The 12,889-nt window shown below is 43.7% G+C and overlaps 1 protein-coding gene across 2 annotated transcripts in view; it reads right to left on the bottom strand.

Annotated features, from left to right (window-relative positions):
- Nucleotides 1-12,889, bottom strand: part of megf6b (multiple EGF-like-domains 6b) — a 187,312-nt gene that overhangs the window by 40,800 nt on the left and 133,623 nt on the right. For both annotated transcript variants that reach the window (XM_061888339.1, XM_061888344.1), the window contains one exon: nt 10,310-10,432. In XM_061888339.1, coding sequence (XP_061744323.1) covers nt 10,310-10,432 — 123 coding nt within the window. The remainder of the gene's footprint in view (nt 1-10,309; nt 10,433-12,889) is intronic.

The raw sequence follows: 12,889 nt of genomic DNA, 5'->3' as shown, positions 1-12,889 counted from the left end.
GTTTTGTTGGATTGATTAAAAAAAAACAACTTTTTTTTTTTTTAAAAATCGAGTTTTAAAAATGAGAATCGATTCTGAATCGCACAACGCATTCGATTCGATTCGTATTCGAATCGATTTTTTCCAACACCCCTACTATACACATACATATCTATCTATATCTATATCTATATATATATATATATATATATATATATATATCTATATATATATATATATATATATATATATATATATATATATATATATATATATATATATATATATATATATATACAGTCTGCGGGCTATAGAGCGTTTTCCGTTCGGGCTCCAGTACTCTGGAATGCCCTCCCGGCAACAGTTCGAGATGCTACCTCAGTAGAAGCATTTAAGTCTCATCTTAAAACTCATCTGTATACTCTAGCCTTTAAATAGACCTCCTTTTTAGACCAGTTGATCTGCCGCTTCTTTTCTTTCTCCTATGTCCCCCCCTCCCTTGTGGAGGGGGTCCGGTCCGATGACCATGGATGAAGTACTGACTGTCCAGAGTCGAGACCCAGGATGGGCCGCTCGTCGGGACCCAGGATGGACCGCTCGCCTGTATCGGTTGGGGACATCTCTACGCTGCTGATCCGCTTGAGATGGTTTCCTGTGGACGGGACTCTCACTGCTGTCTTGGAGCCACTATGGATTGAACTTTCACAGTATCATGTTAGACCCGCTCGACATCCATTGCTTTCGGTCCCCTAGAGGGGGGGGGTTGCCCACATCTGAGGTCCTCTCCAAGGTTTCTCATAGTCAGCATTGTCACTGGCGTCCCACTGAATGTGAATTCTCCCTGCCCACTGGGTGTGAGTTTTCCTTGCCCTTTTGTGGGTTCTTCCGAGGATGTTGTAGTCGTAATGATTTGTGCAGTCCTTTGAGACATTTGTGATTTGGGGCTATATAAATAAACATTGATTGATCATTGATTGATACAGTACAGGCCAAAAGTTTGGACACACCTTCTCATTTCAATGTATTTTCTTTATTTTCATGACTATTTACATTGTAGATTGTCACTTCAGGCATCAAAACTATGACACCTGTGAAGTGAAAACCCTTTCAAGTGACTACCTCTTGAAGCTCATCGAGAGAATACTAAGAGTGTGCACAACAGTGATCAGAGCCAAGGGTGACTATTTTGAAGAAATTAGAACATAAAACACGAGGGGACGGTGTGGCGAAATTGGTAGAGTGGCTGTGCCAGTAATCTGAGGGTTACTGGTTCAATCCCCACCTTCTACCATCCTTCTCACTTCCGTTGTGTCCTTGGGCAAGACACTTCACCCTTGCTCCTGATGCGTCCTGGTGAGTGCCTTGCATGGCAGCTCCCGCCGTCAGTGTGTGAATGTGTGTGTGAATGGGCGAATGTGGAAATACTGTCAAAGCGCTTTGGGCTCCTTAAAAAGGGGTAGAAGAGTGCTATACAAGTACAACCTATTTACTATTTACCAAAACATGTTTTCAGTTATTTCACCTTTTTTTGTTAAGTACATAACTCCACATGTGTTCATTCATAGTTGTGATGCCTTCAGTAACACTCTACAATGTAAATAGTCATGAAAATAAAGAAAACCCATTGAATGAGAAGGTGTGTCCAAACCTTTGGCCTATACTGTATATACACATTTACATACATATACATACACACACATTAATAGACACACACACGTGTGTATATATGGTTATATTTATATACACATATATCTAATACACACATACACACATTATATATATATATATATATATATATATATATATATATGTGTGTGTGTGTGTGTGTGGTATATACACAAATACATATACTGTAAATGTACACACATATACATACATACATATATACATATATTTTCTTGTCCCTACAATTTCCCTCTCTGTCTTCTTCTTTCTATCCCTTCCTGTAGCCAAGTCAAAAAGTTTGGGCACCCCTGCTTAGAGCCCCTCTGCACTCAAAGACGACCTAACAATTCCACCATTATCAATATCTCTTTGAGGAGAAAACATCGCCGCAAAACAAGCCAAAAGATTTGGGCTTGAATTGAAAGTGATGGACATACTGTGCTCAGCGGTCGCGGAGGCAAAAACTCGGACATGGGAAGAGTTCGGGGAAGCCATGGAAAACGACTTCCGGACGGCTTCGAAGCGATTCTGGACCACCGTCCGCCGCCTCAGGAAGGGGAAGCAGTGCACTATCAACACCGTGTATGGTGCGGATGGTGTTCTGCTGACCTCGACTGCGGATGTTGTGGATAGGTGGAAGGAATACTTCGAAGACCTCCTCAATCCCACCAACACGTCTTCCTATGAGGAAGCAGTGCCTGGGGAATCTGTGGTGGACTCTCCTATTTCTGGGGCTGAGGTCGCTGAGGTAGTTAAAAAGCTCCTCGGTGGCAAGGCCCCAGGGGTGGACGAGATCCGCCCGGAGTTCCTTAAGGCTCTGGATGCTGTGGGGCTGTCTTGGTTGACAAGACTTTGCAGCATCGCGTGGACATCGGGGGCGGTACCTCTGGATTGGCAGACCGGGGTGGTGGTTCCTCTCTTTAAGAAGGGGGACCGGAGGGTGTGTTCCAACTATCGTGGGATCACACTCCTCAGCCTTCCCGGTAAGGTTTATTCAGGTGTACTGGAGAGGAGGCTACGTCGGATAGTCGAACCTCGGATTCAGGAGGAACAGTGTGGTTTTCGTCCTGGTCGTGGAACTGTGGACCAGCTCTATACTCTCGGCAGGGTTCTTGAGGGTGCATGGGAGTTTGCCCAACCAGTCTACATGTGCTTTGTGGACTTGGAGAAGGCATTCGACCGTGTCCCTCGGGAAGTCCTGTGGGGAGTGCTCAGAGAGTATGGGGTATCGGACTGTCTTATTGTGGCGGTCCGCTCCCTGTACGATCAGTGCCAGAGCTTGGTTCGCATTGCCGGCAGTAAGTCGAACACATTTCCAGTGAGGGTTGGACTCCGCCAAGGCTGTCCTTTGTCACCGATTCTGTTCATAACTTTTATGGACAGAATTTCTAGGCGCAGTCAAGGCGTTGAGGGGTTCCGGTTTGGTAACCGCAGGATTAGGTCTCTGCTTTTTGCAGATGATGTGGTCCTGATGGCTTCATATGACCGGGATCTTCAGCTCTCGCTGGATCGGTTCGCAGCCGAGTGAGAAGCGACCGGAATGAGAATCAGCACCTCCAAATCCGAGTCCATGGTTCTCGCCCGGAAAAGGGTGGAGTGCCATCTCCGGGTTGGGGAGGAGACCCTGCCCCAAGTGGAGGAGTTCAAGTACCTAGGAGTCTTGTTCACGAGTGAGGGAAGAGTGGATCGTGAGATCGACAGGCGGATCGGTGCGGCGTCCTCAGTAATGCGGACGTTGTACCGATCCGTTGTGGTGAAGAAGGAGCTGAGCCGGAAGGCAAAGCTCTCAATTTACCGGTCGATCTACGTTCCCATCCTCACCTATGGTCATGAGCTTTGGGTCATGACCGAAAGGATAAGATCACGGGTACAAGCGGCCGAAATGAGTTTCCTCCGCCGTGTGGCGGGGCTCTCCCTTAGAGATAGGGTGAGAAGCTCTGCCATCCGGGAGGAGCTCAAAGTAAAGCCGCTGCTCCTCCACATCGAGAGGAGCCAGATGAGGTGGTTCGGGCATCTGGTCAGGATGCCACCCGAACGCCTCCCTAGGGAGGTGTTTAGGGCACGTCCAACCGGTAGGAGGCCACGGGGAAGACCCAGGACACGTTGGGAAGACTATGTCTCCCGGCTGGCCTGGGAACGCCTCGGGATCCTCCGGGAAGAGCTAGACGAAGTGGCTGGGGAGAGGGAAGTCTGGGTTTCCCTGCTTAGGCTGTTGCCCCCGCGACCCGACCTCGGATAAGCGGAAGATGATGGATGATGGATGGATGGACATACTGTGCCTCTCCAGGCTGGCCTCAATTACTCGACGATAAAGGCAGTCGTCAAAAGGCTCCATCCATCTCAGGCGCGCGTCAAACCTCTGAGCGCTTGCTTTCCAGCTTAAATATGTTGCCGCACGCTGAGTGTGTGGCACTCGCCTGACCTCAGCGGGCAGATGCAGAGCTGGATAAGATAAGCAAAGCTGAAGCTTGAATTTATTCAAACTTCTTTTTCCACTCCTTTGACACTGTGTTGATTGGAATGCCCTTTAACCAATGTGGTGTGTATAAATGGAGGTGGGGGGGAGTTTTATACACGCGACAGTACTCCATTTATTTGTGAACATACTTAGCATTTTTTCTTGAAGGGCATCTGCACAGTTTTATCTTCATGGCTGAAGCACATTCTCACGAAAAGGGCTTCACCTGGGAGTTAATCCACATGTGCACTTTGATTGTTGTACATTTCCTCACACAACAAATAAACAAATAAAGTACTATCTAATCTAATCCAACTGCTGTCACACACCAGAGCTTCTGACGGACAGTCGGGTCATGTTGCATTCACCATGGAGTCACAGTGTATTCAGGATGTATTCACTGCGTTTTCTCAGTGTATTGACAGTGTGTTCACGGTGTATTCTCAGTGTATTCATGATCATACCAAATACTATAAAAATGGGACCCATAACCTCCCTGCTAGGCACTCAGCATCAAAGGTTGGAATTGGAGGTTAAATCACCAAAAATGATTCCCGGGCGCGGCTACCGCTGCCGCCCACTGCTCCCCTCACCTCCCAGGGGGTGATCAAGGGTGATGGGTCAAATGCAGAGAACAATTTTGCCATATCTAGTGTGTGTGTAACTATCATTGGTACTTTAACTTATGTATTGACAGTGTAGTCACAATGTATTGACTGTGTATTCGCTGTGTACTGACAGTGTATTCAAATCTTATTCAAAGTGTATTCACAGTGTATTGACCATGTATTCAAAGGGTTTTCACGATGTAAGTGTCGTGTATTCAGAGTGCATTCAGAGTGTATTCACAATATATACCCAATTATCGGTAATTCAGAAAGAATTCACATTGTATTAACGATGTACTTGTGGGGTATTCCAGTGTACTCACTGTGTATTTACTATGTATACACAATTCATTCACGGTGTATTCAGGTTGGTATTTACATCACAATGTATTCACAGTGTAGTCCCGATGTATTCCCATGTGTTTTCACGTTGTATTTACGTTATATTTAGGATGTATTCACAGTGTATTCATGATGTATTCCTTTTCAAGAGAAATGAGCATTAGCCAAAAAACTATCGCCAGACAGAGTGATTGGCAACTGTTGCAGCCAGCACCAAGTTTATACTCCCATCGACACTTCTTAACAGCAAACTAGCTAAACATTTGGTTAAAAAAAGAATGCTAATTATAGTATTCTTCACACTGGAAACAAATATCCTGCAATTAATGCTCTTTAGTCTTTGTGATGTAATTTAATTCAACGTCACTAAATTGTACAACATAAAAGGCTCATCCTCTTACATGAGCTCATAAAAAAAAAAAAAAACTCACAAGCAGTTTATATTTGACTTCCTGGATGCCGAAAATACAGGCGCTGCATAATAGATGGTGTTTATATGACGGCGCTGCTGTACAGATGTTCAGTCAAAATAGCACAAACTGCCTAAAAATCTTTAAATGGGAAAAATTGGTCAAGTTAGACCAGATGTAGGATCAATAAGTTTCATGATTTTGTAATTGTCTCATCATGTTATTTTTTTGTTATAAGCAATTTTGGTACAGGAAGATAAAAAGAGAAAAATAAGGTGAGATAAAGAATATTTAAGGTGAATAAAAAAAAGGTATGTAAAAATGCTGAAAAACAACCTGGACTTTAACAGGGTTAAAGGCCTACTGAAATGAGATTTTCTTATTCAAACGGGGATAGCAGGTCCATTCAACGTGTCATACTTGATCATTTCGCGATGTTGCCATATTTTTGCTGAAAGGATTTAGTAGAGAACATAGACAATAAAGTTTTGCAACTTTTGGTCGCTAATAAAAAAGCCTTGCCTTTACCGGAAGTAGCAGACAATGTGCGCGTGACGTCACAGGTTGTAGGGCTCCTCACATCCTCACATTGTTTACAATCATGGCCACCAGCAGCTAGAGAAATTCTAACCGAGAAAAGCGACAATTTTCCCATTAATTTGAGCGAGGATGAAAGATTTGTGGATGAGGAAAGTTAGAGTGAAGCACTTAAAAAAAATATTACAAAAATAAAATAGTTTAAAAAAAAAAAAGGTGATTGCAGTGGGAGCGATTCAGATGTTATTAGACATATTAACTAGGATAATTCTGGAAAATCTCTTATCTGCGTATTGTTTTAGTGAGATTATACAGTACCTGAAAGTCGGAGGGGTGTGGCCACGGGTGTGTTGACGACAGAGTCTCTGAGGGAAGTCACGCGCTGCACCAGGACGAAGCTCCGCTGGTGTCCCCGGTAAGAGCTGACTTATTACCACAATTTTCTCACCGAAAACTGGCAGTTGACATTTGGTCGGGATCCATGTTCGCTTGACCGCTCTGATCCATAGTAAAACTTCACATTCGGGAATTTTAAACAAGGAAACACCGCGTGTTTGTGTGGCTAAAGGCTAAAAGCTTCCCACCTCCATCTTTCTACTTTGACTTCTCCATTATTAATTGAACAAATTGCATACGATTCAGCAACACAGATGTCCAGAATACTGTGTAATTATGTGATTAAAGCAGACGACTTATAGCTTGGATTGGGTCGGAAAATAATGTCTGCTACAACCCGAAACGTCAAATGCACGCTTCATCATACGCGTCATCATACCGCAACGTTTTCAACACAACACTTCGCGCAAAATTAAAAATTGCAATTTACTAAACTAAAAAGGCCGTATTGGCATGTGTTGCAATGTTAATATTTCATCATTGATATATAAACTATCAGACTGCGTGGTCGGTAGTAGTGGGTTTCATCCATCCATCCATCCATTTTCTACCGCTTATTCCCTTTCGGGGTCGCGGGGGGCGCTGGCGCCTATCTCAGCTACAATCGGGCGGAAGGCGGGGTACACCCTGGACAAGTCGCCACTTCATCGCAGGGCCAACACAGATAGACAGACAACATTCACACTCACATTCACACAATAGGGCCAAAGTAGGCTTTTAATGTCCCATTAAATTAAGATAATGTGATACATGCAAGTCTGCACTCACTGCACGATTGTAAGATGCTAATTTGTATTTTGGGTTGTCATTTCTTTCCTACGGTCAAAGGCTAAAACAAAATGAGGGTGTAACTTGGCAGAAACACTACACCAATAAAGCTGAACGATTGAAAAAGTTCCACACAATTAACATTACAAGCGGCTACTATTTATTAAAAGTTTAAATGTATTGAAGACCATTTTAATTGAATCACTTTTGCTTTTTCATCTATTATTTAATAAGGTATTAAATATGTAACCATTATTTTATCATGTCAGTTCTATAAATATAAATATATTTCTGTCTATCTGTGTTGGCCCTGCAATGAGGTAGCGACATGTCCAGTGTGTACCCCGCCTTCCGCCCGATTGGAGCTGAGATAGGCTTCAGCACCCCCCGCGACCCTGAAGGGAATAAGCGGTAGAAAATGGATGTATGGATTGTTGGATTTCTTTTAAAAAAAAAAATCCAAGATGGGGCCGCTGTAGTGGCTGCTGGTGGCAGGAACTCTGGGCTCGTTTCAACCTTTTTTGTTCCTGATGTTTTCCTCTTGTTTTCATGTGCTTTTTGTTGTTTTTTTGCTTTTTGGTTCGGGACACTTTGGGACTGTGCGACAAAGGGTGGTACTTTTGTGACTTCTGCGGTGCTTTTTTGTGGGCTTCTGGATCTGCCTCCCGGGAGCCTTTTGGCCGTGGGGACAAGCTGCTGGGTCTGTGCCACACCGGAGTCCGTTTTGTGATACTGGAGGAGAGGAGATGAGGATGAAGAGACAGGGCTGCGGAGCTGACGCTGGGAAGGTCGGGCTTGACGGTGTCTTGGCTGAATGAGTAGGTATCGGACGCCTCAAGTCTCATTGGACGCATCCTCGCTCAGCCATGCAGACTGGACACTGGCCGAGAGTTAGTGGGAGGCCGAGGCTCTCTTGGTTGCTTTGTTGGGTCTGCTCCTGTCTCTGGCCATGTTCCCCCCACCCCAGCAGTCGATGGCATGGAACACCGCAGAGGCCACCACTGTATGTGGGTGTTCAAATTAAGTTTTTGTTTGGTTTCTTGTATATGCATGGTGCAATAGTGTGTACACAATGTATATTATTGGTAGATTACTTTTTGTTGTTTTACTTTTGTGGCTGTGTAGAAGTGGCTGGTTGCATCAGCTGTGCCCTTTTAACGTATTTAATGTCTTTTGTGTTCTTTGATGTTTCCTTCTTACACACATGTTTATTTGTGCTATGGCGATGAGGTTTTTTTTCTCTTGGCCTCAGTCTTGAACCCCACTCCAGGGGCCCAGGTTTTACCTGTTTCTCACCTTTTTTGAAAGGAGCTCTGGAAGTTGGCAGACCCGTCAGCGATCCTGTTCTGTCTTCCTGTAATCTTTGTCTGCTCTTGAATGGGATTATGCTGAAAATCTTACTTTCTCCTTGGGGATTAATAAAGTACTTCTGATTCTGATTCCAATAATATATGCTGTATTTAGTCAGTCATGATGCAATGTTTTGGTCAGTTTTCACTGTCGCGCTTATATGACGGGCCATCATAACCACGGTGAACTCTCATAGGCTGATTTTATAGTTTAGTACCTCTCTGTGTGCAATTTTTACTTTCCACCCACAGTCTGAATGCTTCTGTATATACAGTGGGACAAAAAAGTATTTAGTCAGCCACCGATTGTGCAAGTTCTCACACTTAAAATGATGACAGAGGTTTGTAATTTTCATCATAGGTACACTTCAACTGTGAGAGACAGAATGTGAAAAAAAATCCAGGAATTCACATTGTAGGAATTTTTAAAGAATTTATTTGTAAATTATGGTGGAAAATAAGTATTTGGTCAACCATACAAAGCTCTTACTGATGGAAGGAGGTTTTGGCTCAAAATCTCACGATACACGGCCCCATTCATTCTTTCCTTAACACGGATCAATCGTCCTGTCCCCTTGGCAAAAAACAGTAAACAGTCCCAAGGCATGATGTTTCCACCTCCATGCTTCACAGTAGGTATGGTGTTCTTGGGATGCAACTCAGTATTCTTCTTCCTCCAAACATGACGAGTTGAGTTTATACCAAAAAGTTCTATTTTGGTTTCATCTGACCACATGACATTCTCCCAATCCTCTGCTGTATCATCCATGTGCTCTCTGGCAAACTTCAGACGGGCCTGGACATGCACTGGTTTAAGCAGGGGGACACGTCTGGCACTGCAGGATTTGATTCCCTGTCGGCGTAGTGTGCTACTGAGGGTAACCTTTGTTACTTTGGGCCCAGCTCTCTGCAGGTCATCCACCAGGTCCCCCTGTGTGGTTCTGGGATTTTTGCTCACCGTTCTCATGATCATTTTGACCCCACAGGATGAGATCTTGCGTGGAGCCTCAGATCGAGGGAGATTATCAGTGGTCTTGCATGTCTTCCATTTTCTGATAATTGCTCCCACAGTTGATTTTTTCACACCAAGCTGCTTGCATATTGTAGATTCACTCTTCCCAGTCTGGTGCAGGTCTACAATTCTTTTCCTGGTGTCCTTTGACAGCTCTTTGGTCTTGGCCATAGTGGAGTTTGGAGTCTGACTGTTTGAGGCTGTGGACAGGTGTCTTATAGAGATAACGAGTTCAAACAAGTGCCATTAATACAGGTAACGAGTGGAGGACAGAAGAGATTATTAAAGAAGAAGTTAAAGGTCTGTGAGAGCCAGAGATCTTCCTTGTTTGAAGTGACCAAATACTTATTTTCCACCATAATTTACAAATAAATTCTTTAAAATTCCTGCAAAGTGAATTCCTGGATTTTTTTTTCAGATTCTGTCTCTCACAGTTGAAGTGTACCTATGATGAAAATTACAGACCTCTGTTATTATTTTAAGTGGGAGAACTTGCACAATCAGTAGCTGGCTAAATACTTTTTTGCCCCACTGTATATAGCATAATATTTAAACAACACATTCAGAACATTCGTTCTCAGGACTGGACTGTGCACCGTACCTCCTTTTGCACTATTTTTCTTTCTTTCCTTCCTATGTTTTGCATATTTATAAACTGCCACACTGATACTGGAGTTGCTTTTAATCTAATTGTACATGTGTATAGTGACAATAAAAGGCAGTCTATTCTTTTATATATGCACTTTATGTTTTTAACGGCCAGCCACACAAGTTCGGACACTTACGAATGCAGGTACGTCCGTCGACATGCAGGCGGGTCCCCGTGCGACATTCACAGTAGTAGGAGCCTCTGGTGTTAACACACGTGTGCTGGCAGCCTCCATTGTGGACCTGGCATTCATCAATATCTGTGTGGGGAAGAGGCAGGAAGGGGGATACAGAAGCAGGAAGAGAGATGGGAGGGAAATCAGTGCGATTGGACTAATACCCTGTCATTATGGCAAACAGATTTCCAGTGGAGCTGCCAGGCTGCATGAGCAATTACCCTTTAGGAGGTAGATGTTGCACCTCCAGAAGACGGATGAGCAGGCAAAGTAGGCTGCCATGCAAATGAAGCACAACAAATTCCCCATGTGGTAACAACTACTGAACATTTCAATTCCTTCCCCCAGCGGGGGAGGCCAACACATGGAAACACAGGCCAACACATGGAAACACAATATAACCCCAAGAGGAAATTAACACATACAAGATGTTTTAATGTGGGGAAACGTACACAACCACAACGAGTAGTTGTGTTTGTGAACATCTTAAAAGGTTAATGATGATCATATTGTAAACTCCATCATGAGGAACTCCTGCTTAAAACTTATCTCCAGTCAGCGGCAATGTTTAAAAAGTGTGGTGAGGTATCAACCAGGGAGCGGCTTGTGGCTGGTTGTCAATAAACGCAGGTGACACTTAATAAAACACTGAACGCCAACAAAAACGTCTACGTCCAGTGTTAACCTCAGGCGACTTTTTGCAGCTATGTCCGGAATGCAGCAAGTATCAATAGTCCCCCTGCCTGTGATCTGGTCTTAATCACCATCCTGTGCTCGATTAAAGCGACTGTGTGGAGTACTCATGAAGAATTTGGCATCCACGGTGTGTTTGTCACACTCTTTGGGACAATGTGGCGAGTGGACAAGAGCATCTGGACCTCATCGAACACTTTACACACCACATGGCTATATTTTATGTTCACACAGAAGTGCACTGGAGGACACAGCATTAGGTACACATCCAACTATTATATATTTACGGAATTCTGTGGCGGAGCAGAGCATCTATCAAAGAAAAGCTTGACAGGATTGTCAAGACTTCTATAGTCGCCTGGGGTGTGGTCTATAAAGGCAAATAACCCACACTGGTGTCTTAGCAATTGTGGCTGTAGGAAACCTCCTGACATTTTTTTAATTGTCTGTCCGGCTTCCTCCCACTTCCAAAGACGTGCACCTGGGGATAGGTTAATTGGCAACACTAAAATGGCCCGAGTGTGTGAATGTGAGTGTGAATGTTGTCTGTCCAGCTGTGTTGGCCCTGCGATGAGGTGGCGAATTGTCCAGGGTGTACGCCGCCTTCCACCCTATTTTAGCTGAGATAGGGAATAAGCGGTAATAAATGGATGGATGGATGGATGCACGGGATAGCAGGGCTGCATTTGAAGCAAGGCTGGACGAATATGGCAAAAATAATAATCACGACTATTTTGATTGATACTAAAATCTCGAGTAATAACACGATTATTCATTCATTTGAAATCATGACTATTTTTTGTAACACCAAAACTCATCTTTAAAAGTAATTTAAAAAAAACAACCAGATATAAATCAGTAAGGAATAAACAACAAGTAAAATAACAATAGTAACGGCAATAAATGAAAATAGGAATGGCTAAAAGAGAAAACAAAATAAAGAATGAATTTTCTTTTTTAACTTTTACACTTATTTTACTACCAAAGAGTGTGTCCTATGTTCCCTCCAATTTTTCAATTACAATCAGAGGAGCAACATGTGAGCAACATCAGATGTGCACACTCTGGCCACACCAGCATCACACCTGTCCCAAACTGGGCATCATAACAACTTTTATTCTAATAATCAAATGACAGCAGTCTTTTCAATCAATCAATCAATGTTTACTTATATAGCCCTAAATCACTAGTGTCTCAAAGGGCTGCACAAACCACCACGACATCCTCGGTAGGCCCACATAAGGGCAAGGAAAATTCACACCCAGTGGGAAATCGGTGACAATAATGACCCAGTGGGACGTCGGTGACAATGATGACTATGAGAACCTTAGAGAGGAGGAAAGCAATGGATGTCGAGCGGGTCTAACATGATACTGTGAAAGTTCAATCCACAATGGATCCAACACAGTCGCGAGAGTCCAGTCCAAAGCGGATCCAACACAGCAGCGAGAGTCCCGTTCACAGCGGAGCCAGCAGGAAACCATCCCAAGCGGAGGCGGATCAGCATCGCAGAGATGTCCCCAGCCGATACACAGGCAAGCAGTACATGGCCACCGGATCGGACCGGACCCCCTCCACAAGGGAGAGTGGGACATAGAAGAAAAAGAAAAGAAACGGCAGATCAACTGGTCTAAAAAGGGAGTCTATTTAAAGGCTAGAGTATACAAATGAGTTTTAAGGTGAGACTTAAATGATATTACTTTTTAATATAAGTGATTAGGCCCACTTAAAATGAAATTACGAAAAACATAGTTTTTCATGAGCTAAGGTACTCGTATTTTATGCCAGGGTGGTGGTCCTACTTTGGAAAAAAGTTGTACCCCTTTCAGAGATCACATTTAGTTCCCC

This window comes from Nerophis ophidion, linkage group LG02 (assembly GCF_033978795.1).
Source record: "Nerophis ophidion isolate RoL-2023_Sa linkage group LG02, RoL_Noph_v1.0, whole genome shotgun sequence".
Taxonomy (NCBI): Eukaryota; Metazoa; Chordata; class Actinopteri; order Syngnathiformes; family Syngnathidae; genus Nerophis; species Nerophis ophidion.
Note: the sequence above shows the minus strand (reverse complement) of the source record. Positions and strands in the feature narration are given on the sequence as shown.